Source organism: Macrobrachium rosenbergii, chromosome 31 (assembly GCF_040412425.1).
Source record: "Macrobrachium rosenbergii isolate ZJJX-2024 chromosome 31, ASM4041242v1, whole genome shotgun sequence".
NCBI lineage: Eukaryota > Metazoa > Arthropoda > Malacostraca > Decapoda > Palaemonidae > Macrobrachium > Macrobrachium rosenbergii.
Genome location: NC_089771.1, coordinates 24962884 through 24989180, shown reverse-complemented (window position 1 = coordinate 24989180; position 26297 = coordinate 24962884). Strand labels below are relative to the sequence as shown.

Genomic DNA, 26297 nt, shown 5'->3' with positions numbered 1-26297 from the left:
CTGATTTGGTGCCTAAAGTGTTATTTTTATTTTCTTAAAAGATAAATGCTGTTCATTCTACAAAAATAAAATAAAAATCATTTGCAACTAAACTGGCATAATTACAGAACGTATGAATGAGCATAACATTACTCTATATGGTTACAATCATTCCATCATCATCTTACCTCACCCTGTTGACAAAAGAAGATGGTTAATACATATGGATAAACTTTTTATGAAAATTAAAACAAAAAATCAAAAAGAACTAATATGAAAGTATCTGAAAAGTCTGTACACTTATCTAAATGAAAACATGGCCCACTTTACTTCATTATTTCCCTAAGTTTACTTTCCTAATTATATAAAGTATTACAGCTATTTCAACGACCCAATTTCTGTACTCATGGTGGTAAAACCGTAAGTAAAAACGAGGACAATATACTCTTATATTTATTGGTAAAATATAACAACACACTCTACAAACTCAAAAGCCTTCATCACATATTACAAATATAATGACTGCCCATGATTACTGACAGGGTACTTGAATCTCAATGGTATTGATTGCACCAAAAATTTAAACTGAAATTACCGCTATCCGTAACTTGGCATTCTGACAAGAACAAGCTACATTACCTCATAACTACTTTCCAATGAAAAATATGTTTGGAAAGATGAAAAAGTACTCTGACACACAAAAACAGAATCTCTCCCCCCACCCCCCTTCAAATCAGGGGATTTGGGTTTGTACCATATAGCCTAAACACGATATCCTTCAAGGCATAAACTACAAAAATACAGTCCAACAAAGACTATCTATAGCTTTCTATTTGTTTCATAAAAGTTACACTAATGATTCAAAAAATGTTTTTGCCTGAAATTGTAAACCTTGTTTGCTTTCACAGTAATCAACACCTTACCCCCAAAACTCAAGCATTAGCAATACATTTAGACTGACTTTCAATTGTAATTAACGGATCATTTCTTCAGTTAAACCTCTTATCTTGCTTGGGAAGTCAGAAATGCAGTATACTGATAATTCAGTTGAATATTTCTGGTGCATCATACTTCTAAAAGATGACAAAGCCTTAAAAACTACAAGGAGTGATCAAATTTACTTGAAAATATATATATTGGATGAGGACAATCATACCATTTGGGAAACTACAGCACATGAGTGTTGAGAAATTAAACAGCTTAATACACAGTTGGATTGGTTACTAGTAGTGGTATACAGTATACTGTTAACATGATCACATTAAAACCTGCAATTTCAGAGAATATAAACCAAAGAATGACAGCAACTGCATTAATGAGAAATAAGTGTTGTTAAACTCAATCCATTTACCACTCCGAGAATCCCTATGCACTGAAGCGAATTTGCTAAGGGGCAACCTCAGATGGTTCACCAACAACTGAATAATACCTGTGTAATGGTTTCCTTAGACTAGAAGATAATTTTGGTTTTCAATATATGGATATTTGTAAATAAATCATGTAGAAGACAAAACATATTCATCATATGAATGACAAAAAAGCTTAAAGAACAATTAAAATATAAATGAAATTCCAACTATTTTTCACTCTTACCATCTGATGCACAATTATTACATAATTTTATGATGAGAGAGAGAGAGAGAGAGAGAGAGAGAGAGAGAGAGAGAGAGAGAGAGAGAGAGAGAGAGAGAGAGAGAGAGAGAGAGAGAGCATAAAAAAATACTGCAAAAATAATCGTTTAAATTTACGCACACATACAGGACTTAAGAATATAGCAGTTTAACACAGTACTGTTCATGTACTGTACTCAGGACAGTACTACTGAGCTGATGGAAAATGGCAGGACCAAACAACTTTAATGTTGCAACTGAAGGCGGCAGGGTATACAGAATATGCACAAATTAAAACCAATTTTATATTCCATAAATACTGACCTCACGTTTTATTTTTGCAAATGCTTAAAAAAGTCAACTTAGCAAAGTTCTTTGGCAAGTGAAAGAATGCACTGCATCATTTTCTCAGTTAAGTGTCCTCTGATGAAGGATCAGAGGAACTTTGAATGTTATAAGAGTGTGACATCTTTCATGTTAAAAAAATTTAGAGGTCAAATACACAGCTTAGATTTTCAATGTGTTTACTTAGTTTGCAAGTAATGGCCGTAATAATACTACCTGTATATAAACATCACTACTGCCTACAATCTAGTTTAGAGATAAAAAATAAATACTAACATGAAAAATAAGTTATCCCTAAAGCAAAGTAGAGTAGCCCTTGCTGTAACAAACCTGGTTTTGGTTTCTGAGCACTGGTCGTTACTTGTAAAGATAATCTGAGCACCGTCGTTACTTGTAAAGATAATGTAGCTCACTTAACTGGTACTCTTGACTTTACTGCTGAATACTGTAATATATTTTCTAACAATAATATAAAGAAAAATAAAAAAAGTATTCTCAACTAACCAATCTAACACAATTAGAAAAGTCATAAATGAGATACATACATCATTGATGGTGACTCCTTTCTGAATTTGAAAGAAAAATCTGAGAAAAAATTTTTTTGTAGTCAACCCCTGCCCATTTGCTGTTCTGGATTTGTAGCTTCACCTATTAGCAGATTTTTCTGTGGAACGTATGCGTATCCACATTAGGCCTATTCGCGGAAAATTCACCTATTCGCAGAATTTCTCAGAGAAATATTCACTAATTACTGTGTTTTCATATTGTTTTTGTGACTAAATACATTTTTCACGATGAAACTATTAAAATAGTCAGGTATAAGCATTTTTAGAAGGATTTCTTGGTGTTTGAAATATCAAAATAGGCAGTTATAAGCATTTTAGAGGGGTGTCAAATATTTAAGGATTTTAGCTATTCACGGGGGGCTGTGGTCCCTATCCCCTGCGAATCTCAGGGGTCGACTGTATACTAAAGTACTCGACTGCACCTTTCTAAGCATTTAGCAGAAGTAAAATACAGGTGTGAAAAAAAAAAAACACACACACTTCTGCATCCTGCTTTGTGAATATCACCCGTGAAAACCTTTAGCCTTCACCATACAATGACAAAGATTCATCAAACACCTTCAGTACACCAATTGTAAGCATTAAGGCTTAAAACCATACCTTTTTTGCTGGCTCTCCAATACACATGAGTAAATATCTTCTAGCATCTGCCAAACCTGTTTTGGCTTTAGAAACATTTGCTTCTGTAGGAGGGTTCTCTTCCAGATAAGACTCAAGTTTACCCTCTCCAATTAAGAAGTTGGCAAGAGTTTCTGAAACGGAAGAATACATTGTAGTAACCATTTAAAACTAAAAAAATTAAAACAAAAAAAATTGCTTTATACCATAATAACGCCATATGAAAAGAGATGGTCATTGTGGCAAAATATTCATAAAGCTGGACTTTGATAATCAAAGGTCTTGGAAAATACATATTGCGAACAGGTTGATAACAAACCAGCAAGGGAAAAAAAATATTCAGCAAATGCAGGACAATTATATAGAGCACTGGTTAAGACAACAAGTAAGTCATTGACTTGTGTTCAACCAGTCTGTGATGTGTGTGCGATAGTGGGTAATGTGTGTTTTACTAGTGTGGACACACTTTTAGACTGCTTTAAAAAATGTGACTTGCAAAATGTTAAGACACGAATATAAAGCTGTAGGAAGATGGTATTATTTGAAGTTGCTGGGATGTGATGCCCAGTGAGTGAAAATAGGCTGAGAACTCAAAGACTGAGATGGTCTGGACAAGTGATGAGAAAGACCGGGGAACGCTTAAAAGTATAACTTCAGATATACAACCTTTAAATTTTGTATTAGTGTACCGCTGCAAACTAAATCAGGGCTGACCCGAGTTTATTTTTAATCATCCATATACAGTGCATCCTCAACTTACGGCGTCACCAACTTCGGTGATTTGATTTCACAGCCGTTAACAGCATTTTACAGTGCCGTAACGATGTTGCATCAAGTTATGGCGCCACAAGCACCGTTGACGGGCACTAACAGCAAGAATAGGCCTCAAGTTAACAGTGCTTACAGTGCTGTGACTTGATGCAACATCATGTTATGGCACCAAAACTCAAGTTATGGCGCTGTAAGCACTGATAATGGCAAAAAATCAACTCACGGCGGGAATCAATTTACGGTGCAGAGCTGGAACGGATCTCCCGCCATAAGTTGAGGGTGCACTGTACAGATGCGCTGTACATATCTAGCAAGGCGTATGTATCAAAATGACCTTTATCTATCTCTGTTAGGCTAAGTAACAATCTTACTTACTGTAAAGTCCAACCCCAAGTTATACCCCATTCTCAAAGACTACCCAAAGTTGTAGAGTAGCCTAAACAAGACACAAAAAGCAAACACAGTAGTTTCATAAATTACACATTGTGAACATGGGTTGAGTGGAGACCAAATGATGTACACATTATCAGAAATAGCCAAAATTACAGAAAAATATAAAGAATCATTTATATTTCTTAGCTATCTACAATACTGATGGGGGACCTATTTTTTTTTTTTTAATAAATCATTGAATTTTAAAGGCCCCAATCAATCCTACATCATGTATTATGATGCTTCTGCCTGTTCTTCTCCCTAAATGTTAACAGCTTAGTGCATGGGCAACAAAAGTAAGCCATGCCTCAAGTCTCTGCCTGTTTCCACAACTAATTCAACGTCAATGTAATCAGCAGAAGCCCCTACTCAACAGTCAACAAAAATTTTGAGCAAAACCATGAAACATCTTTCCAAAATTTCTAAACTTAAATTTAGAAATCCAGGATTTAGCAATAATTGCAGCAATGAGTGAAAATTTCACTAAATATTTACTATGTATGCATTCACTTGGTGTACTGAGTAAATTTTATAACTTAAGAAGAGTATATATCACAAAAGAAAGCAAGCCTACACTCACGCATGCACACGCACACACACACACACAGCTGAGTCACTTGCTTTAGGGCAAGAATGAAACTAATTGTGTGAATAAACATGCCCTGCCTGAAACGACTGATATCAGTCATGTAGAATACAATAACGAGCTGATCTTGAGCACTTTCACACTTGTTCAAGGTACTGTATATGGGTCGATGAAAGGTCTCCAGTGACCAAGGGTAAAGCTCTAGCTAAGTAGGAATGCTTCAATACAATGAATTCAGCCTAAGTTAGACTGAATTTACTCAGTTATGTTATTATGAAGAAGCCATGGTTTGGTCCCATGTTCAGACAACAACAGGCTAGGGCTAGCCTATATCAGCCATATTTTTGTATTCTGAAACCATTCTTAACTGATACTTGCTACGAATATATTATTATTTTGAGTCTTCATTTTTAAATTTTACACAATAAATGCGCATTTCTAAGGATCTTCAAGTTTATTTGAAGAAAAAATATTCTTAGGCTACGCCTAGCCTAGCCTATACAGCCCAGTATGAGAAGATACCTACAACATTCTGTAAGTGAAAATTATGAAGAAATAATGGTATGTATAGTGGAAACTAAGTTGATCATGATCTACTTTACCAAATGCTAGGCTAGGCACAAACTTGACCAAGATAAGTGGGTTGGAACCTAATAGCCTAGGCTAGGTGGCCGTCAGGTCAGTTTTACCATCAGCAAAGAACCATACACATTACTATTTACAAAAATATTTAAACTCAAATGACGGCTGGAAAAAGCTCGGGGTGAGATGTGTTACGCAAAATTCTTCAAAAAGAAAAAGGGGGAGTGACCTTGCTGGGTCGCACTCCCGAAATTCCCATTGCGCGACTCCAACTCACCCAATCCAGCCTGGTTTCTGGACTTCAAATGCTCAGCAAGTTCTATGACTTTCTTCCAATTGGACTCCTCTCGACTCTTTTCTATGTCAGCCTCGAGCCTGTAACCACGTCCAGTCTTGCCTGACATTTTGACAGTCTGCAGACGATAGCCAGGAGCGTTCGAGTCTCATCTTTGTTTACATATCTCCGTGTCATCAAACTTGCTTTTCATACCACTTTCTTGCACATTATTAGTAAATTTTATAATTATATATGTTTTAAAATTACTAATGTTCGTTTTTATCTACAAATATACGTGATACTGAATAATAATTTTTGCTTGAATGTCTAGTCCTGATTCATTGATGACGTCACAGGGCGGGCAGAAAACAGTCAGAAGTTTCAAATCGGAGAAAAAAAAATCACTCTTCAATACTATTCATAAGTCTAATATTTACACTTTTATTAAAATTACGTGTTCAATTCATCACTAGGGAAACGTGATAACGAATAATAATCTCTGCTTGAATGTCTAGTCCCCATTACCGTTGGTGACGTCAGAGGGCGGATAGACTATCGTTAGATCTTTCAAATCTGAGACAAAAAATTAAGGTTTGCTTGCTGATCGTAACGAGAACTTCGAAGAGAATTATCATCATGATTTGACCATATTTTCAGTCAAAATGTAGTCCTGAACACATAAGAAGTCCCTATAACTACGATTACTGAAGTCTAACGAACTTGCACAGCCCAAGCGAGGTAAGAGTTTCTAGCTGCAATATAACACGTTAATGACTCATAAAAATGTCCCGCTATGACAACTACATTGCAAGGACAAGGATACTGGATCCATTTACTAACTGTACTAAAAATTAGCGATATCACAAATTACACATTCTCAATATAACGAGAAGCTTCCTCGATATCCTACATTCACCTCTTTAGCTGTCATATTATTTCAGTCAGGTTAGACAAACACCTTAGATTTATGTTCCCTAAGGATCTGTTCCCTTCAGCATAAAATCACGATAATTTAAAAAGATTCATGCTTAACTGTCTTCCCTTAAATCGCCCAAACCACGAGACAGTAAAAGCTGATTACGAACTGAATCGTATTTTCTTTGAAAAAGCTGATTACGAAGTGATTCATGTTCCCTTTCGTAACTCTCACGGGAAGCCAAAAGAAATATACTGTAATAAAATTAATCCCATATCAACTGCATCAAAAGTTTTTACACTAAAACTAGATAGAGACAAGGCTCTTGCTTTTAGCTACACTTACACCATCTCGCCAACGACCAATAACGTTACGAGAGGAAAGCGCCCAAAGATAATGGGTATATATAGATAGATAGATAATATAAAAAATTTACTGGTTATTTCTTTTCTGGGTTAAGGACAACCAGAAACAGCCGAGATTCGAGTTGAGAGAGAGAGAGAGAGAGAGAGAGAGAGAGAGAGAGAGAGAGAGAGAGAGAGAGAGAGAGAGAGAGAGATTTCTATCGCTACTCAATTCATATTCTCTTTAAGGATACCAACCATTCAGCATGACATGGCACGAACTGCGTCAAAGACCGAGTAGGAAGTTCTGTGATCATTCACAAATACTGAATTATATATATATATATATATATATATATATATATATATATATATATATATATATATATATATATATATATATATATATATAATGTATGTATATATATACATGTATGTATATATATATACATACATTATATACAGTATATAACATTTATATATACATATATTATATATATATATATATACATTTATTTAGTTATAACATTTTATAATGATATATATATATATATATATATATATCCATATATGAATATAAAATGCTATACATATCTATATATGGATACAGAATTCTGTAAATACATACGGATACAGAATTCTATTACTATATGGGTATAGAGTCTATAGGCCACTTTCATTTGATATAACTGTATTTGCAATAGCCACAATGACCACTTAAACTTCTAGAATTCTCTCAATTGTCATATACGCTCGTCACTATACATTTAATCAATCTAAACTCACTGCAAAAAAAAACTACATATATGGAAAATAAACAAAACATAACAGCAAACATGAATTGCATTGAATATAGAATTTAGGCCAAAGACCAAGCACTGGGACCTCTGAGGTCATTCAGCGCTGAAATGGAAATTGACAGTAAAAAGTTTGAAAGGTGTAACAGGAGGAAAACCTCAAAGCAGTTGCACTACGAATCAATTGTTAGGAGAGGGTGGAGAGTATGATGGAAGAAAGAGAATATGAAAGGAGGTACAGTAAAAGGAACGAAAGGGTTGCAGCTAGGGGAAAAGGCACGCTGCAAAGAACCTTGCGGCACTACCCACCTACGGGGTTAGCAGACATGAATTAGGATGCAGGAAGATAGGTAAAATTCAAGAAAATGCTCAGTACTGGAAGTAAAATAATTAGACAGTTAAATTAACCCAGAGAATTATATAAAATACCTGGTAAATCTCGGTGCACTACGATAAGAGCCATGGGTTCAATGATACTTAGCAAATCTACTTGTAAAGTATTCAGCACTTTGATTCAGAACTTCAGTACTGCCGAATAAAACTTCAGTCGTGCTGCAAAGTATTAATTTGGATTGAAACTAAAGTTTTTCAACTATTTTTGTCAACAAAGATGACCAAGACGCTTTTTTATGAACTGTATTCTTTTTTATATATATTTGCTAAAAGGTATTTTTTCGATAAATAGAACTTAAGTAATACTGCTGTTGCTGCAACTGATATACGCTGAATGCCACCATTACAAAATAATTTCCACCCAGATGAACAAAATAAATTTACATATAATTTTCACTATCTCTAGTTTCAAGAGAGTAATTGTAGCTTGTTTCTTGAAATGAATACTCGACATCAAGTCAGCATCTTGAAAGTACACACTATCTTCCTCCCATCCACGTTGGTTTTAGGGAAAACTTTCACGACAACCTTAACAGTAGATGTAAGTCCAGATTTACCAACATGTTTCATTTTAGCTTTGCCTTATGATCTAGCTAAGCATACCGCTCCATGTAATCAAGTTCTTATTCTCCTTTACAATTATTTCTATACGGCCAGCAGAAGATAGCTATACTGATACTGCAATTTAATGAGATTAGGCCTGTCACGTCTGGCGTACCATAGGGCAGCGTCTGGGCTCTCAGTAACTTTCAGTCTTTACTGGCGACATGTCAGATGGTTTTGAAAATAACATAGCATAATCCTAATTATGCATTTTTTTGCAGTTATTAGTAACTTCCAAATGCTGAACTCAGTTGCTACAAATCTAAAGGTAAGTCTGGAACGGACCAGGATGTGATTCAGTCAGCATGGTATGTGATGCCGAACATCAGCAGTAATGATTCTGGATATCTGAGAAAATATTAGTTATTTTCAGTTCCACTTTCTTTTTAACCAGGATGTGTTGTAGTAGTCAGAGCGGTATGAGGCTGAACTTCAGCAATGATGATTCTGGATATCTGAGAAAATATTAGTTATTTTCAACTCTACTTTCTTTTTAACCAGGATGTGCTGTATAGTCAGCGTGGATATCTTAGAAAATATTAGTTATTTCAATTCCACTTTCTTTTCGAAACCAGTATGTGCTGTAGTCAGCGTGGTATGAGGCTGAACTTCAGCAATAATGATTCTGGATTTCTGAGAAAATATTAGTTATTTTCAGTCCCACTTTCTTTTTAACCAAGATGTGTTGTAGTAGTCAGGGCGGTATGAGGCTGAACGTCAGCAATGATGATTCTGGATATCTGAGAAAATATTAGTTATTTTCAACTCCACTTTCTTTTTAACCAGGATGTGCTGTAGTCAGTGTGGTATGTGGCTGAACTTCAGCAGTAGTCATTCTTGGCAGTTAAAAAGAAATGAGTTAATTTCGATTCCAATTTCTTTCAAACAGCTTTTCAAAACATAATTAAGGATAACACTATGCTAAGTATATATAGCTCCAAAGCTTACTACATGACAACTATTATATAAAGCCATACAATTACTATTTCTTGTTCTACCACTGTTGAAATATACCTGTGGTGTATTTCAAATTTTTGCTGATTTTTTACATTTATTGATTACTTCCATTTTAATTCAAAAGGAAACTTGAAGCGTCGGAATTTACAGGTTCAGTATTCTGCCATTTTGGATGAGATGACTCAAAACATCGAAGTGACATATGATTTAAACTGAAAAATAACCGAAATATTTAAAAATTTATTCACAATCATAATACTCTGAGAGACGAACTACGTACCTTTCGAAGGCGGAACGTTGCTGAACTCAGCAAAATGTAGCAGCAGGGACAGTGGTCTGAAGTCACCAGGGAGACTCTGGGAATGCCAGCTCTGGGCAGCTTTCATTGTAACAGTGAACAGGCAATTTCAGTGAACAATGTCGAGTACCTCAGTGTTCTGGAACAGCTCTTTGATGATAATGGCGTTCACTCAACACACCAAACGATGGATTAAGCTTCTAGGCTTCAGTGCAGAAAAGGGATCTTCTGCAGTATTCAGTTTTCACTGAGAAATCTGAGCAACAAACGAGCTACACTCAACAAATAATATATTTTACATGAGCTTCTAAGCTTTGCTAAACAAAACAAAAAATGAGGGACCAAGTAAAGATAAGCACTCCCTAGAAATCAAGGAGTGCTGATCTTTACTTGCTCAAATTAGGGAGTGCTAAACAATATAGGCCTACTTGGTTATCTCAATGTTTCCTCGTTTAACTGGCAGTTGCTGATTTTCTATTTTGATCGTTAAACCATTTCTCGTTATGTTTTGATCGTTAAACAAGTGCTTATTTGGGGAAAAGTTGTAAGTCACGAGAGTCAACGTTATTACTTTTTCTTAGAAATGTATCTTATTGGCTGACGTAAAGTCCCCAAACACAGACCGTTCTCTACATGAGCGAATTATGAAAGCATTGTCGGTTGAAGACCCGCTTCCTGCAGTTAACCGGATGAAGTAGCAGACTCTTCTGAGAAGATAACTAAAGTACTGTCAGTATAAAGTTTTAATGAATACGTCTGGAAGTGCCAAGTTCAAGAATGTAGCAAATATAAGCACTGCGAATCAATTCGTATAGTAAAGATTGTTTTTTTTATCGCTCAAAACTTTCCTTGCAAAAATGGATGGATCTTTCCTAGATAGTGACCCCCAAGGGTTTTAACCCGGTATGTATCCACCTTTGCGGCGTGTTTAGTACAAGTCCGTTGGGGATGACCGTAAAAACACAAACAAAAGATTGTAAATATCATAAAGTTAATGACCCCCAAGAAATATTAGTCCTAGATAACGACCCCCAAGGGTATCTAGGAAAGATCCAAATGGATAGAGGGTATGTTTTACTGGTGTCAGAAACTGAATGTATTGCGGACCACACAGTTGCTGAATGGTTCAAAAGTGACAGTTACTGATATGTTCAGTTTCATGAAATTTGTGAAAAACATTTTGGAAAAAAAAAACCTATTAAGCTTTGTGGGCCAGGTGGGATAACAGTGCAAATCGATGAGTCTTCCTTTAGCCATGAACCAAAGTACCATATATGGGACGTGCTCCTCAGAATCCGTTGTGGGTATTTGGGATTATTGATCCATCTTCGTCACCAGCTTGTAGTTATATGGAGATAGTCGACTCGCGCAATACTGAAACACTGTTACTGATAATCATTAAAGTTGTGATGCCAGGAACAACAATCTACAGTGATCAGTGGGAAGCATATTGCTCACCATACTGTTAACCACTCCTAGAATTTTGTTGACATAACTTACTGGTGGTCATCCACAAACAGCTGAAAGTTACTGGAATAAACACAAATTAAGAATGTAGAAGAGAATTTTTATATAAACTTTTACTTGGATGAATTTATGTGGACAGAAAGAAACCAAAACGACTAGTTTCATAGATTCCGTGGAACGATCGCAAGTCAATGCTGTTCTGATTAAATTCTCTGTTGTTTATGTATTCGTTAAATAAGCATATCAAATATGTTTAACTATGAATTTCAAACATACCTTGTTACTCAAGTATTCATTTGAAAGAAGTTTATATCGTAATTATGACACTGTATCATTTTAAATTTGCATATTTTTTTGTCAGTAATAAGATTTTTAAACAATATAATGCGTTTCAGCACTGTCGCTTGTGCTTAACTATACTTGTTCCCATAAGGGAGTGCTTATGTTTACAAGGTCATATTGGGGAATTCTTTTCTATACTAGTCACTTAGAGGAGTGTTTATCTTTACTAGATCTAAAATGAGCCTTCTAAGCAATACGTAAAGAAAAAAAATGAGACTTCTAAGCTTTACGTAAAGAAAAAATGACTCTTCTAAGCTTTACGTAAAGAAAAAATGAGCCTTCTAAGTTTTACGTAAAGAAAAAATGAACTCTAGGCTTTACATAAAGAAAAAATAGGCCTTCTAAGCTTTACGTACAGAAAAAATGAGCCTTCTAAGCTTTACATGAAGAAAAAATTAACCTTCTAAGCTTTATGTAAAGAAAAATGAGACTTCTAAGCTTTATGTAAAGAAAAAATGAGACTTCTAAGCTTTACATAAAGAAAAAATTAGCCTTCTAAGCTTTACATACAGAAATAATTAGCCTCTTAAGCTTTATGTAAAGAAAAAATGAGCCTTCTAAGCTTTACGTAAAGGAATCATTAGCCTTTTAAGCTCTACGTAAAGAAGAAATGAGCCTTCTAAGCTTCATGTAAAGAAAATCCGCACTTCTCAACACTTCTATACTCCAGTATGAAAACTGCACTTCAACAAACTTTGCAGTTCATGTGGATCCTTAAGCCTGCACTTCATAAGATTCAATAAACTTCGGTACTTTATATAGGAAGCTGGTCATCAAACTTACACCAGATTGGCTTTGGTTACAATTCACTAATAAGCCTACACTTCACAACATTCTCCACTCCACCAATTAACTGGGCTCTCAAAAGAGCTTCTGCAGTTCACAAGGAACAAGGGCTTCTACAAATTAACTTCTTCGCCCCAAGAAATCCATCTTTCAGACCATTTTTTCCTGAATCTTGCACTTCGTAATTCCTACGGCTCTGTACCAAACGCCACGACAGATCAACGTACAGTGACTCAGTGATTATAAATCTCTCTCTCTCTCTCTCTCTCTCTCTCTCTCTCTCTCTCTCTCTCTCTCTCTCTCTCTCTCTCTCTCTCTCACACACACACACACACACACACACACACAGCAGATCTACACGAGATCCGGTTGGTACACAGGACGTAAGAAAGACAAAGTTTTCTGAAAGAAGAATAACCTTGTATCTTAGAAGTTATGCTGAAAAGATGGATAACGAGCAAAAACTACTTTTAAAATAAACATGCTAATGAATTATCAGTTGTAAATAAATAAACAAATAAATATATAAATAAATAAATACATAAATAAAGATTGAACTAAACTACTAAGTTAGCCTGATGTTGCTCCCACATAACGAACCCTAAAAATCGAAGCTTAGTCTCACCAAAATTGGTCTAGCATGACCAAGCTCTTCTAAAAAGGCGCAAATGTCACGCAAAACTATTCAAGAGGTCCCGAACGCCGAGTCTTGATGTTTCGTTCAAATAAACGAAGAGGGATTTTAACGTAAAATGATACACATTAAGACCGATGGATTGATGATACCATTAGGTCTATGCGTTCCTTGATAATGAAAAAGTAACTGATTTTCACTGTACTTCTGTGATTCCTGAAAGAATTTGCAGACGTGCTTTAAGTTCAGCTTAAAGGTGATTACTTTAATGCTTCAAATTCTTGTCCTGTTGCTTTACCTTCTAAAATTACTAAAAGTATTTGAAACATTCTTCCGCTCTCACTTTTTCAAACGCCTAGAAACCTACTCTTATCTTTCAAAACCTGAGTATGGTACTATGGCATGTTCTACAGGCACCGCCTGGCTCATCTTAGTGTAGTTTAGTCATTTCTCTAGGTATATTTTGTAGAGTGTTGGTTAAACACCGCACATAGCAAGTCCTCTTGCTCTCCCTCTAATATTAAGACAATGTAAAGTAGTCGCAAACCTCCTTTATAAGAGACCAAACCTGCTTTGCATATACTAATGTTGAATACAGAAAGCCCAAGTATTAATTCGCAAAACGGATTTTTTGTAGCATTAGTACTATTACTCATTGTTCTACTTTGTTTTACCATATGTAACTGCCTCCAAGAAGAGTAAGTTAAACTGTGTAAGGTCACCAATACCTTAGGTCTAAACAATGTCACACACGATAAAAGGATGAAGTTTAACGTTTAAAATATAGCGTATGACTCTTCAAGTTATCAAGATAGTCTATTCAAGCATCTATGAAATTTGTTTTACATGATACAGCCAACGAATGATGCTAACTCAAAACTAGCAGCCGCAGTTTTAAGCTATCTGAGCGAGGATGTACTTTGGAGCCCTCAGCTACACAGTCCCAAGATTGTACAATAAAGGTCTGAAACTACAGAGGTTTTCGACAAAAAAATGAATGATTTTCTTAGGGTGTTATCTGTGTACATGAGTATGACTAATTAATGTGCTGGTTCAACAGGCGCCGAGTGAGACAAGATAAGAAATCTGCTATAAGTAATACGCAAGTGAACAACACATAAATTACTTTGCTGAGCATCAACAACGTCTTGAGATAAATATATCAATGGGCAAACTCTTCTGCATCGTATTAGGCCGTCTGTATCATTTAGAAACTTGTTCTAAAAAATATTACTTAGTATTTTTTTTATGTGCGACTCGACGGCCTTACTTATCACTGAGAGGTTCACCTTACACAGTAGAGAGGAAATATTCAAACTTCGTCCGATTTCCATTATAGAAACTTAGTTTTGGTTTTATGAAGAGCAAAAAGAAAAAAAAAAATAACCTGCATTCAGAAATTACGATTATAATACACATACTAAAACTTAAAATTATATTTTTATCAATTTTAGCTCTTGAAAAGTAAACAGTCTCAAGAGAAGAGATTATAAACCTCAGTTCCGAGAATTTAAAGAAACGAAAACGAAGCAGCTGGCGCCCTTCATTTCACGAGGGCAAATAAGGCGCCAACTAGTCATTATCAATAAAAATAATTCAACTAAATAAAAGCTCTCAATATTATGATCAACATTTCATAACAACATTAATTATTAATCAGATCATACACAATGTATTTAAAATATCTTACTACAAAATTTAATATTCTCGTACTTGAGTTACCACATGTCGACAATAAATCCAAGTTGGCAACATCACAAATATAATAATAATAATACTAGTAGTAGTAGTAGTAGTAGTAGTAATAGCAGTACCAAAGTAGCTGCAGATGATGCCAATCCTAGTGACTTATTTTTGGGGGATATAATTGAATTCACTCAAAGTTAAAGTTATAAACAGCGCTGAGAAAATGTAATTATTGCTTATGACGGACATTAAAATTCTGGAGCCTGACAATGTGGAGGTTTCTACAGTCTTTACCCAGAGGTACGTTATTAATTCATATTTATGTCCATATTGAATTCAAATTTACATTTTTTCAGACAACCTAGGGTTCCTTTAAGTCAAATAATCTCTTTGATCAATGGTCTTGTTAAAGTAACCAATACTACGCGATTCATTGCTATTTATTTTAACATATACCTACCCTAAGCTAATTGTATTATAAAGAGACTCCATTAGGCTTGGATACAGAGGCCTGTTACAGGTAGATCTATTTTGTTATGCGTTATTGCCACATAAATGATAAACTAAGCATAAAATGTCTAAACTTGTATGCTTTCAACAGCGTAACCATCAATGTCAGCCGGTCATGGCTACCCTATAAAACTGTTGCTTATTTTATGTTAATTTACACACACATATTTTCCAGACTTTTATCTCTTGAGTTATAAGTTTTGACCATTATTTGTGTTTCCTTCTTAGCCTAGGCTATATATAACAGTTGTGGGGCAGATCACAGTGGGAAACATGGGTTTGTAGGCAGACGTGAATAAAAAATGAGTGAATTAAACCAAGACTAATGATAAAACAATGTAAAACTCACTAAAGACAACATGGAAAGCATATGGCCCATGTGTGCATTCTATGAGTTTTGACAAAAGTAAAAAAAAAGTTCTAGATATGGCAATATAAATAAACTTCCCTAACGTAACCTTGTGGACTGGGTCTTACCTAACCTGAAGTGGGGGACCTTTGCCAAGCCCCCTGGATTCTACAGTCTGACCTGGCCTAGACTACAATAAATTGTAGAGTGAAATACAAGAAAGAATCATACCTTAACCTAGTACACTAACTCCCTTTCCTAACCTAACCTGACCTAGAACACCTCTCATATTGTTACAAAATTGCTTGCACTAGGTCTGGGAAGTTAAGAGTGTAGTCGGTTCCTGTAAGTGCACTCTGCATCTAGGACAATAGTATTTAAGATGTTACACCTTCAGAAATCTAAACTGAGCATTTAGTACCTCCACTGATTGGCTTACGGCCTAAAAAACACCCCCATGCTCCTGGAAAAAATTTACAATAATTTTTTTCATGGAAAAATGCAGTAGTGTGTCAGTCACTGTGAGAACAACCTTCACACAAGGTAACTAATGATGAAAGAATATTAGTGTTAGTAAAAAGTTGGACCCTGGAAAAATATGTGAACTGTATCATATAAAAAACTGACATTATTTGATAAAAAATGATAAACCTATTATGCAAGACACGGGATCATACATTATGTGAAGGAAATAATTGGTAAAGAAGCTTTGAAGGCACTGTTTGTGCCAACTTGGCCTCTCATGAGGCTACCGAGCACTTTGAGAGACATAGTTCACTTCAAATAGAGACTGAAAAATCCAAAGGCCTTGCAACATTATCCAGCAGGTATATACTTGTGAATAACTTCCTCCTCCCCTCACATTCCATAGCCAATAAATGCAAAAATGGCCATCAATCAACCACTGATATTAATTACTATAATTCAGAGCTGGCAAGAAATGAACATACAATTATCATTTATTAGCCTAAATTTCGTTAGGCATGGTAATTTTCCACGGACACTGCAGAACATCCAAGCACACATTATCTTCTTTTTAACGTGCTTTTTCCCATTTTCTGTATGGGGTAAGCACAATGCCTTCTTTTGAAGGACTTTGATTTGGCTTTGGGGTAGACCGTAGTCTCGATCGGTACGGTCTCAATCGGCTGCCTGCCTGACATTACCTGCTCTAATACTGGATGTCTTAGGCATGCATTTCCGTCACAATGACTGGTTAACCAGCTAACACACAAAGCCAAGACACACCTCCTCCCCCTTTTCCGTCTGTCATCGTGGACCCACCTTGCTAGGGGGCATGCAAGGCTGAGAATGAAAGGATAGCCAAAAACCAGTTGTCCAGAATAGCCTCAAATGAGAACATTTCCTCAGAGTAAATGGACCAAACTCCCAGTCAGGGTCCTCAGAACCAAACTAGATAACTTACAAGACCAGATAATTTTCACATCAAATGGGAAGAAATCCCTGAAGTGGATTATCAAACTACAGTACTGTATTCTATGTGCTTGCACCTCATACTTTAAATTGTTTCAAGTCCACGCAGAAGAAAAATAGCTCAGAGTGAATTTCAGTCCAGATTTTTATAGAATTTCAAGAATATGCATAAGATGTACTAGAGAATGAATGTATACAGATGGCTTACAAATGAGGAAATGGAGTTGGATGTACCTGAGTATTAGGTAAGCACATATTACATAAGTACATTTGCAGATGCATGGCCAAACTTCCCATTACTGCATCCAAATGCACTGCAGAACTTAATAGTTCTAGTTCAAGCTTTGGCTAATGCATGTACTGTACTAAGAATATGTACAGATATAAAAATAATGGAACTTGACATTTCTTTGGCTTCCAAGGGAACTATTTTAATCACTGAAACTTTAATGCAATTTATCCTTTAATTCAAATGGCTCATGAATAAGTTCTTTTGCCTTTCTTGCAGCCAAAATTCATTCTGTTTCTGCTCTGTCTAGGTTTTTTGGCTGTGGTTTATTTTAAACCGTGAAGATGTTATATATTAGAGGATTTCCCATCATGAGAAATAAATACAATGATCTTGTATATTAAGAGAAAATGACAGAGAGATAACATTCATGCCATGTGAATGTGTAGACAGAAAAGTTTTTAATAAGAGCTTGGATTCAGTTTACAGATTTTACCCTCATATTTTTATTTTGGAAGAAGTGCTTTACCCTACAGTACAGTACTCTGCAATAGATTTTCACCTGTAGATCACATCCTGGTGAATTGCCCCTGATATTGTAATGAGACAGATAGGCTAACTCCAAGATAAATCTGTGGCCAATATTTTGGGTTGACGAGGGTGATAGTACTGATATCTTTACCTCACGCTGTAATTTCTGGATCTTTCATGATGACAAAAGATGACCTTCTTGGTCCCTCTGCCTGAGCATTTGGCCCTAAATATCTTTCATATAATATTAACTACAGAGTTTTAATTCTTGTTCCTTTGAATATAAATGTTTACATTTCCTATTGTCAGTATTTCCACGACATCCTACTGTTTCATAACATTGTTTCGATATCCACTATGCTCACTTTCAATGAGCTTCATCCACTAAAGTTTTTATTTTGTCCCAGGATTCTTGGCACCCTGTGTCTGTTTAGAGGCTGCAAGGGACGTTTAGGCCTTTTCATATCTCGAGTTATATAAATAATATAAGATTTATTTCTTAAATACTTACCTCTCCATTATATAGCTTTTACTTCTGCCTGCATGGAAGTGAAAGCTACATAATGGAGAGCTAAGGTTCATTTAAAAAAAAAAAAAAGTTGATTTAGGGGCTTGCTTTTATTCAAGCTCTGTAAAGAAGTACAGTTTAGTATATTTTGGTTAAATCTAGATGTGAGAGGCAGAGCTTATCGCCTTTAACCACAAGTTTAAGAGGTTTTTGTGCCTGATGTACTGCTTGGCTACAATACTTAAAGGGCATATAAATCATATGTACACCAGGGTAGTGATTTTAAGGTAAAGTAAACAAATCGAAAATGAGAAATGACCTTTGGCCATGTCTGATTAGTTAAACTAAAATGAAATTGTGAGAAGTAAATTTCTGTTTAGTGAGAAGTTATGAAAATAGCCACTGAAAGTCAGTTTGCTCATTATTCTTCTGCTTCAGGTGCAAGAACTGTTAGACCAAGCCAGTGCTGCACTCAAGACAGTGGCGATGATATCGGGAACAACTTCTGCCACGGACAATTATCACCTCAATCCCTACAGTCTTGCAGTGTTGCGTGCCATCACACATCTTCCACAGGGGCAAGAGAGCATCGCTGCCAATTAGTTCAGTTATCCAGATGTCTCTATAGAAGACTTCCAAAATGGATTAGTTGGGATGCTGATTCCAGTCATCTTCATTCAAGTAATCGACCTAAGTTCCACTGGATATGGGCAGTTTCCTGTGAGACTTACCCACACTTAGCAGACTGCAAAGATGAAGAGGGGAGAGAGAAATGGAGACGCTTTGCCCGGAGGAGGCAGCAGATTTTATTCACTAACTCCATACTGAATGCTGTAGGTTGGGTGAGTTAACAGACTGTGGTTCTTTTTTGTAATTTTGCTGGAATTCAAAGAGTGAAATTCCACACTCGGTGTAAATGGTTGCAATGTGTAGTTTACATGAAAAAATGTTTCATTTTGAGTATTCACTCATAAATCCATAGCTATTATAATATAAAAAATCTTTAAACCTTATTTTTCTTAATTTTGCAATACACCGACATACAGTAGTTCCTTGGGAGTATTTTGTTTTTTATGAAATCGTAACATGCCATGGCATTTCTATTGTGACTGAAAGAAAAGACAAAATGCAGTCAATATAACATTGAGGATTCCTATGTAAACCACATGGAATACTCTTTATTGAGTGGTAGTTTCTCTATGATTAATAATTACATGAATTCTCAACAGGGTTCTGCTGCTGCACTCACATGGAGTTTATATCAGTATTTGAGATCCTGCTTCTTTTTATTCAGCAATGGCTCACATCAAAATATAAAAAGCAGCGTCAGTGACTGTGCAACCAGCTGCGAAGACAACGAGGAAACTAGTCAAGAGGTAGATGATGACAGAAGCATTCTCAAATGTAGCATAAGTGAAGATGACAGGAGCCAATTCAGTGATTCCTATTTCCCTTTCAACAATCTTCAGTCTTGTGTAGGCTTACAAAATGACAGGCAAAGAGCCCACTTGCTACATATATTTAACCAAATTCCAGAGGAATACATTTTTTCAAAATCAACCAGAGGGCTTGAACACAACCCAGACACTAAGAAGGAAGGTGGAAATCTGTTGGTAAATCTTCCAAATGAACAGAATGTGTGGTGTTTGTTTTCTGATAATAAGCCACAAATTGAAGATGACAAAGATTATCTCCAGAGTCGAGTAGCGGAGAGAGATAATGATTCTGGGTTCTCAGAAAATTTAGGTCGCAACAAGAATAACTCCCAAGGCTCAAATAATACATCATTAGTGACTTCCGTGGGCACCCAAACACTTCAAGAAACTGTTTCAGAACAAGAGGGTAGCTTATCTGATACAACAGGTGGTGAATATAGCAAAACAGACCAAAGCGCAGACTTGTGTAGTCCATCAAGTAATAGTTGCCAAGGTCAGTTCAAAGCACCAGAGTTAGAAATCAAAACAGAAAACAGCTTGCCTTTCAAGACAGTTACTGTTGACAGTTTCGAGAGTTATCCGTCAAGTTCAGCCGCAAGTGAAACATCCAAAGCACAATCCTCAACCCCAACTAAGTACAATCATAGCACGAACACTGCTGATCTCAATGATGGACTAAAAGTGGTAAGGTCAAAATCATTCTTACATTTGTAGTCCTGTCTCACAGTATATTGCTGATGTACAGTAACTCATTTTGTTCATTATTTTAGCAGCTGGCATATAATGTGCATGTTACATGCATTAATATGCTCTTATTATTGCAGGTGATTGAAGCCGGTAAGGAGGAAATAAACAATTTCAGGACTGAGCTTCTGAGTAACTTGGAAGAACGCATAAACCATTCTATAACCCATGATGATCCAGGTACAGCTGTCCCCTACTTTCATGCTGGAGTCTTATTGGGAGATGCCTCGTCCAATTACAATCTCGCTTTGTGTTACCACATGGGTCATGGCTTAGAACGAGATTTTCAAAAGGTAAGAAAATCAGTAGGGTACACCAGGACCAGTATGATATTTTATTTTTACAAAAATGTGGAAATTCTAGTCCAAAATGTGATGATGATGATTCTTACCATAGAAGAGAAATAGTGAAGGAATCAAGAGAAATAAAGTGAAGGACATTTCTCTCACTTTTGCAATATTCTATCAAAGTCAGATAAAACTCAAGTCCACTTTTCTTTCTTGACACTCAATCAGAGAAAAGAAGGCTATTGCCTGAAATAAGAGATTGTATAGTAATTTGAATGGCAACTTGTAAAGGAATCATTAAGTATACTATGCTACTTAAAATTTTTAGTATTCATAGATTTTTCAAGTTTTGCCATTATTTAGGCCAAATAGCCGCCCTGATGAAACTCCTCTGAACCAATTTGGTTTTCATGTGATCTTACTGTGGAAGGATTGACCATTGCTTTAGGGCTGTTGCTGCATCATCCTATTATGCTCTGGCTGTCACTGTTTTCAAGCACCATCCTGTACTATCTTTATTTTGCAGGCAAGAGAACTCTATGAAACTGCAAGTCACTTGGGTCACGGTTGGGCAACGTACAACTTGGCAGTGATGTTAAGTGAAGGGCAAGGAGGGCCCCGTGATACTGTGAAGGCCCAGTCTTTGCTCGTTAAAGCTGCAAAACTTGGTGTGGAAGAAGCTAAGGTGGCACTTGAACATATGAAATCAGAAGACAAGAGAGGTAAGCCAGAAGTCATTTTATTTTTTTTTTGTTTATTCTTTTTACTCTGTCATCTTTCTTACCTCTTCATACTCAATATCGTTGTATTTAAAATTACTAAATGGTTTTTTGCCAACAGTATTTCTTTTTGAAAAGTTTTTGTGATAAGTGACTAGTATTGCACCATGAAGGTGTGAAAGTTTCAAGCATTTCTTTGTCTCTCATGATATTGCTTCAATGTATAGCTTTTGATATGAATTCATTTACATCTCTTTCCTGAGATTTTTTATGACTTCAGAATTGTAGAAAAAACACTGTACTGTAATGTCTGTTTCCGGCATAAGAAAATATGTCGATTTTTCCGGTTCTTTCGTCGAAAAGTTTATCTTTGCAAAAAAAAACCTCTTGGGAAGCGTATTTTATTAAATGTTATCATATGTTGTGAAGTGTGTCATGATTTTTTCACAAGTAACTACTGTATGTCAAATGAGTGTTTTTTACTTCAAAAATGTATTTTGACAAAGCATCAATATATCCAAAGTTATTTTTTCTTCCAGTTCCTTCAAGATCATATGACCGAGAAAGTTCTTTAACATCTGTGAAATCAGAACCAGTATGTTTTTCACCCTACCCAGAAGTGTTTTCATCATCATATGCTTATTCTACCAATGATCTTGATTTCCTGGAAGATTCTCTAGAAACAACTGTAGCTGCGCTTTCTGATTTAAGCACGACGGGTACAAGCAGACCAAGATTTTACTTAGAATAAGTAGGATGTGCTGAGAAAATAGTTAGGACAGGAGTACTTCATGCAGAGTTACCTCCTTTTAACCTGCTCAGTATTTGTAGGCTACATAGAAAAGACATTTTAATAATAAATTACTGCAGATCTTTAACAAAGCAATACTGACATGTGAGAGAAGTGGAATGGGAAGAAATCAATGCTGAATTTCAAAGTTGGTTATGTGAATACTAATTAATACAGAATTAGTATTTTCTACCAGAACAGATGTTATGTATATGTCTGGCACAAAAGTCAGTCTCCAGTGCTGTGCACTTGGATCCGAAAGCCTCTTGAGGGTCATTGACCAACAAAAAAAAATATATAGGTAGCCCATAAACAACTACTGTATCTTGTGAATGCTTGGCTGGCCCATATTTCAAACCATTCAAGGCACTTCATGTGATTTGACCCATGCTCTTTGTGTAGTCCAGCTTTCATTCTTAAATGCCAGATCCTTTCTCTTCTGGTTGAGGGAACCTTATCTTGCAGTACGATAGCTTTTCGTATGAGGACTAAACCCACATCACATCGAGTGCTCCAGTCGTGAGAATGTTTACTCATTTATATTTCCTTCTTCTCAAGACCAGGCGCAGGAAAGCAAGGACTTCATTGCCTTCAATTCCCTCTGCTATCATTTATAACTAACTAAATCTTATCACCAGATGGCTGGCTAGTCTCCGAATAAGGTTGCCATACTTCTCCAGTAGTATCTAACTTAAGTGTGATGGTTGTACAGTGAGTATGGGGGCTTCCTCTAGTAATGAATAAGGTTGTAGTTATAGATTATGATTCGGTATATTCTATATGCTTTTTGTAACAACAAAGTGAAATGCTGGACCTGAATCAATTTTCGAGTGCTAATGTAATTGGGCTGTGATTTCTGCTTTGCAGCAGTTAGATAAGTGATGTGACTACCTTTATACTTTTAAATAGAAGCCCCATAGAAATTGTTGTGAATGTTTGTGAATTTTTACCAGAAAAACCATTTTAAAGTAGTACACTATTACAGTATTGGTTTACTACATTTATTTTCCATACTTCCCATTTTAATAAATAATTTTGAGAGCCATACTAATCTCACTGTTTAACAAAACTATAAATAAATACAAAATATAAAAATAATACAGTACAGTATTGAAAAATTGAATGCTACAAACTAATGAAGTAAAGTTCAATCTTCCCTTTTATGTTTTAAGATATATTGAACAGACTAAAAATGAAATGCTGTAAATACCTTGCAACATGTGTTTTGAGGCTGAAGGGTCATCTTACTCGTAAACTTGGGAGTGTTAAAATAGAATTCCTAATAGGATGGCAAGAAATTCCTAATAGGATGGCAAGATCAATACAGTAACAATATACGTTATTGTATTTCTTATACTGTACATTATACTTTATAGAAATTTAAATAACCTCATGAATTTTCTGCCTAAAGTGTTCTAAATTTTAATTGATATGGATATTTGAACTTTATATGAAGTTTAATTCATAATTTATATTCAAATTAACTAAAGGTATATTTCTCTTTGCACTGTATGTAAATCTTATTCTAGTTATTTTTATTCTTACAGTTACATTTCAATGCAGAAAAATTTCTTTGGAGTTATTTTTCATTATTGTAAATATGTAAAAATTTCAGAGCAAAATATTAAAAACTGGTTGTGTACGCACGGAAATACTTCTTTAGGTTTAATGACGTTTTTGTTGTGTTTCAAATACACAGTACAGAGTGCTGACAGTTTGATTCTGAGCTTCAGAGTATCGTATCATGATTGTGAGAGGAAGGGTGTGAAACTATACATCATTATTCAATAAATTATTTAACATGAGTATTAAAATTACAATAATGAAGTTCAAATTCTATTTACTGGTAATGACCACAAAGTGCAATTTTGTGGGGATGAGTGAATTTCCTGCCGAAGCATTTGGCAAATGGCGGTTATTGTGTTCCTAGATTCGTCTGGTGGAAGAAACCAGCTAACACTGTTTCACGTTTTGACAAAACAGGATTACTGAACATGAACTCTGCTGTAGAATTTGCTGATGTTTACATTATAGGTTTTCAGTTATAATTTTACATGTTCAAGAATTCTACAAAATATTTGCTTTGAGGAGGCTCATTAAAAACCTGCATTCATAACTATGCAAGTAGTGACCTGTGAACTATATCTTGTTCAACCTGATAAGGTGAATGTGCTTCAAAGGCTATTGTAATTAAAGTTACTAATAACCATTCATATAACTTTTGGTACTGTGCTGTAAGAGTTCTTGGACGTACTTTGGTTGTTCTTTCTTTAAGACTGGAAGCTCAGTGTGTCAAAGACTGCTAGAACTGTTGTAATGAGGCTGTAAATGAAGTGGTACAAATGTGATTCTCATATTCCTAAAATTTTATCAATGTGTTTGTAGCTTGGATGTCTATTATTCTATAGTTATTGTGTTATATAATTTTCTATTATTATGTAAGGCATATTCTCCACTGAGAATGTACGCTACATACAACAAATGAGTCAAACTCTACATATACAGCAATTGTATTGTTACATAAAATGTAATAGTACTTGCATAAATGCTGCTCAATTGATGGACGTTTTTTATTTCCATTCCCTTGTTAAATGATGCTATACAGAAAAGCTTTGTGATTAATATGTCTTTTCATCAGTCAAGGTTTGTACAGATTGTGGTTTCCTGAAAAAAATAGAATTATAATTTAATTAACACTGACCAATATAAATCTATTTACAATGCATTCCACTTAAGAATTTTCTCAAAGATGCAGAGTTCATACTTGTGGCTGACAAGGAAAAACTTACGTTGTGCCATTCAATCTTGAATAGAATAAAAAAAAATATTAGTTAAAGTACAGTTATTGAAGAGATATCAACTGTTGAATGCAATGTTTTATGGGAATACTTTGAAAGACGTTTAAAAAAAATTACAAAGCAAAGCCTTACAAGAGTTTCTCACTTTGGTAGTCAGAAGGAAGACCGATTGAAAATCTACCGAGATGAGACTGCTCACCTATGGGTTGACAAAGGCCTTAGTAAGATTTACGCTCCATTCCCTCGGCAACCACTTCGGTTGAAAGATTCTCTCGAACAGATGCAAGTGTGCCCAAAGACAGGAGAAAAGAGACTGCTATATAAGGTTATCCTACACCAGGATGCAAAAAAAAAAAAAATAATAATGGCCAGCCCTGAGACTTAATCAGTGGTCTGATTAAACTATTTTAAAATAGTATTCAAGGAATTACAGTTGTGCAGAGCTCACTGTAACACAGACAGCTGACTGCTGTGTCACCTGACGAGAAATCTGGTGGGCTGCCAAAATCTAGTACTGTAGACAGCATGAGTTAAACTTCAGATGCCTACCTGGAAAGGCCACAGAGTATATGTACTGCACATGGATTGATGTTCTATAGTGAGTGAAATGAAGTACTAATAAGAAACAGAAAGCTTACTGTGTGAAATACATAAGTGTCACTTACGAGTGTCTGAATGCACTTCAGTCTCAAAGTAAGCAACGAGGTGGAAAATATGGGGTAAGGTTAAAGACCTGCAATTGTAGGAAGTATATATATGAGGAGTCTAAAAAAAAATTCCTGAATGAGTCACAGAGTCAGCAGGGTCAGTGGAGAAGCACCAGAAGTCAATGAGATTACATGAAAGATGTTGCAATATGGTGGTGAAAGTGTGTCTGAGTGGCTGGCCAGGGTGAGTAAGGCATACATGAGGAAAGGTTCCAGTTGAACTGCAGAAAGAAATAAATGTACCTCTGTAAAAAGGCCATGATCTG

At 35.6% G+C, this 26297-nt stretch overlaps 2 protein-coding genes across 21 annotated transcripts in view; one reads left to right on the top strand and one right to left on the bottom strand.

Annotated features, from left to right (window-relative positions):
• Ttc7 (tetratricopeptide repeat domain 7) overlaps positions 1-12907 on the bottom strand; it is a 196376-nt gene extending 183469 nt beyond the window's left edge. For 6 of the 20 annotated variants that reach the window (XM_067132455.1, XM_067132469.1, XM_067132460.1 and 3 more), the window contains exons 1-3: positions 12826-12907; positions 10057-10330; positions 3101-3252 (exon numbers count right to left, since the gene is read on the bottom strand). In XM_067132455.1, the coding sequence (XP_066988556.1) occupies positions 3101-3252; positions 10057-10162 (258 nt within the window). In that variant the 5' untranslated portion in view covers positions 10163-10330; positions 12826-12907. Of the gene's footprint in view, positions 1-3100; positions 3253-5766; positions 6335-10056; positions 10351-12825 lie in introns of those variants that run through there. The other 14 variants (XM_067132454.1, XM_067132458.1, XM_067132459.1 and 11 more) reach the window with 9 other exon arrangements.
• Positions 12908-15041: 2134 nt separating this feature from the next.
• LOC136855433 (uncharacterized) lies at positions 15042-25086 on the top strand. Its single transcript, XM_067132451.1, has 6 exons — positions 15042-15289; positions 18989-19392; positions 19780-20670; positions 20811-21023; positions 21544-21739; positions 22276-25086. The coding sequence occupies exons 1-6, from the start codon at positions 15259-15261 to the stop codon at positions 22485-22487; spliced, it is 1947 nt and encodes a 648-aa protein (XP_066988552.1). The 5' UTR covers positions 15042-15258; the 3' UTR covers positions 22488-25086.
• Positions 25087-26297: the final 1211 nt, after the last annotated feature.

What these genes read in the sequence shown, in the direction of transcription:
- LOC136855433 (XM_067132451.1), top strand. Translation starts at nt 15,259, where the DNA reads ATGTGGAGGTTTCTACAGTCTTTACCCAGAG. An exon ending in TAGAACGAGATTTTCAAAAG is followed by an intron (nt 21,024 to 21,543) that starts GTAAGAAAATCA and finishes TTTATTTTGCAG; the next exon opens with GCAAGAGAACTCTATGAAAC. An exon ending in GAAATCAGAAGACAAGAGAG is followed by an intron (nt 21,740 to 22,275) that starts GTAAGCCAGAAG and finishes TTTTTCTTCCAG; the next exon opens with TTCCTTCAAGATCATATGAC.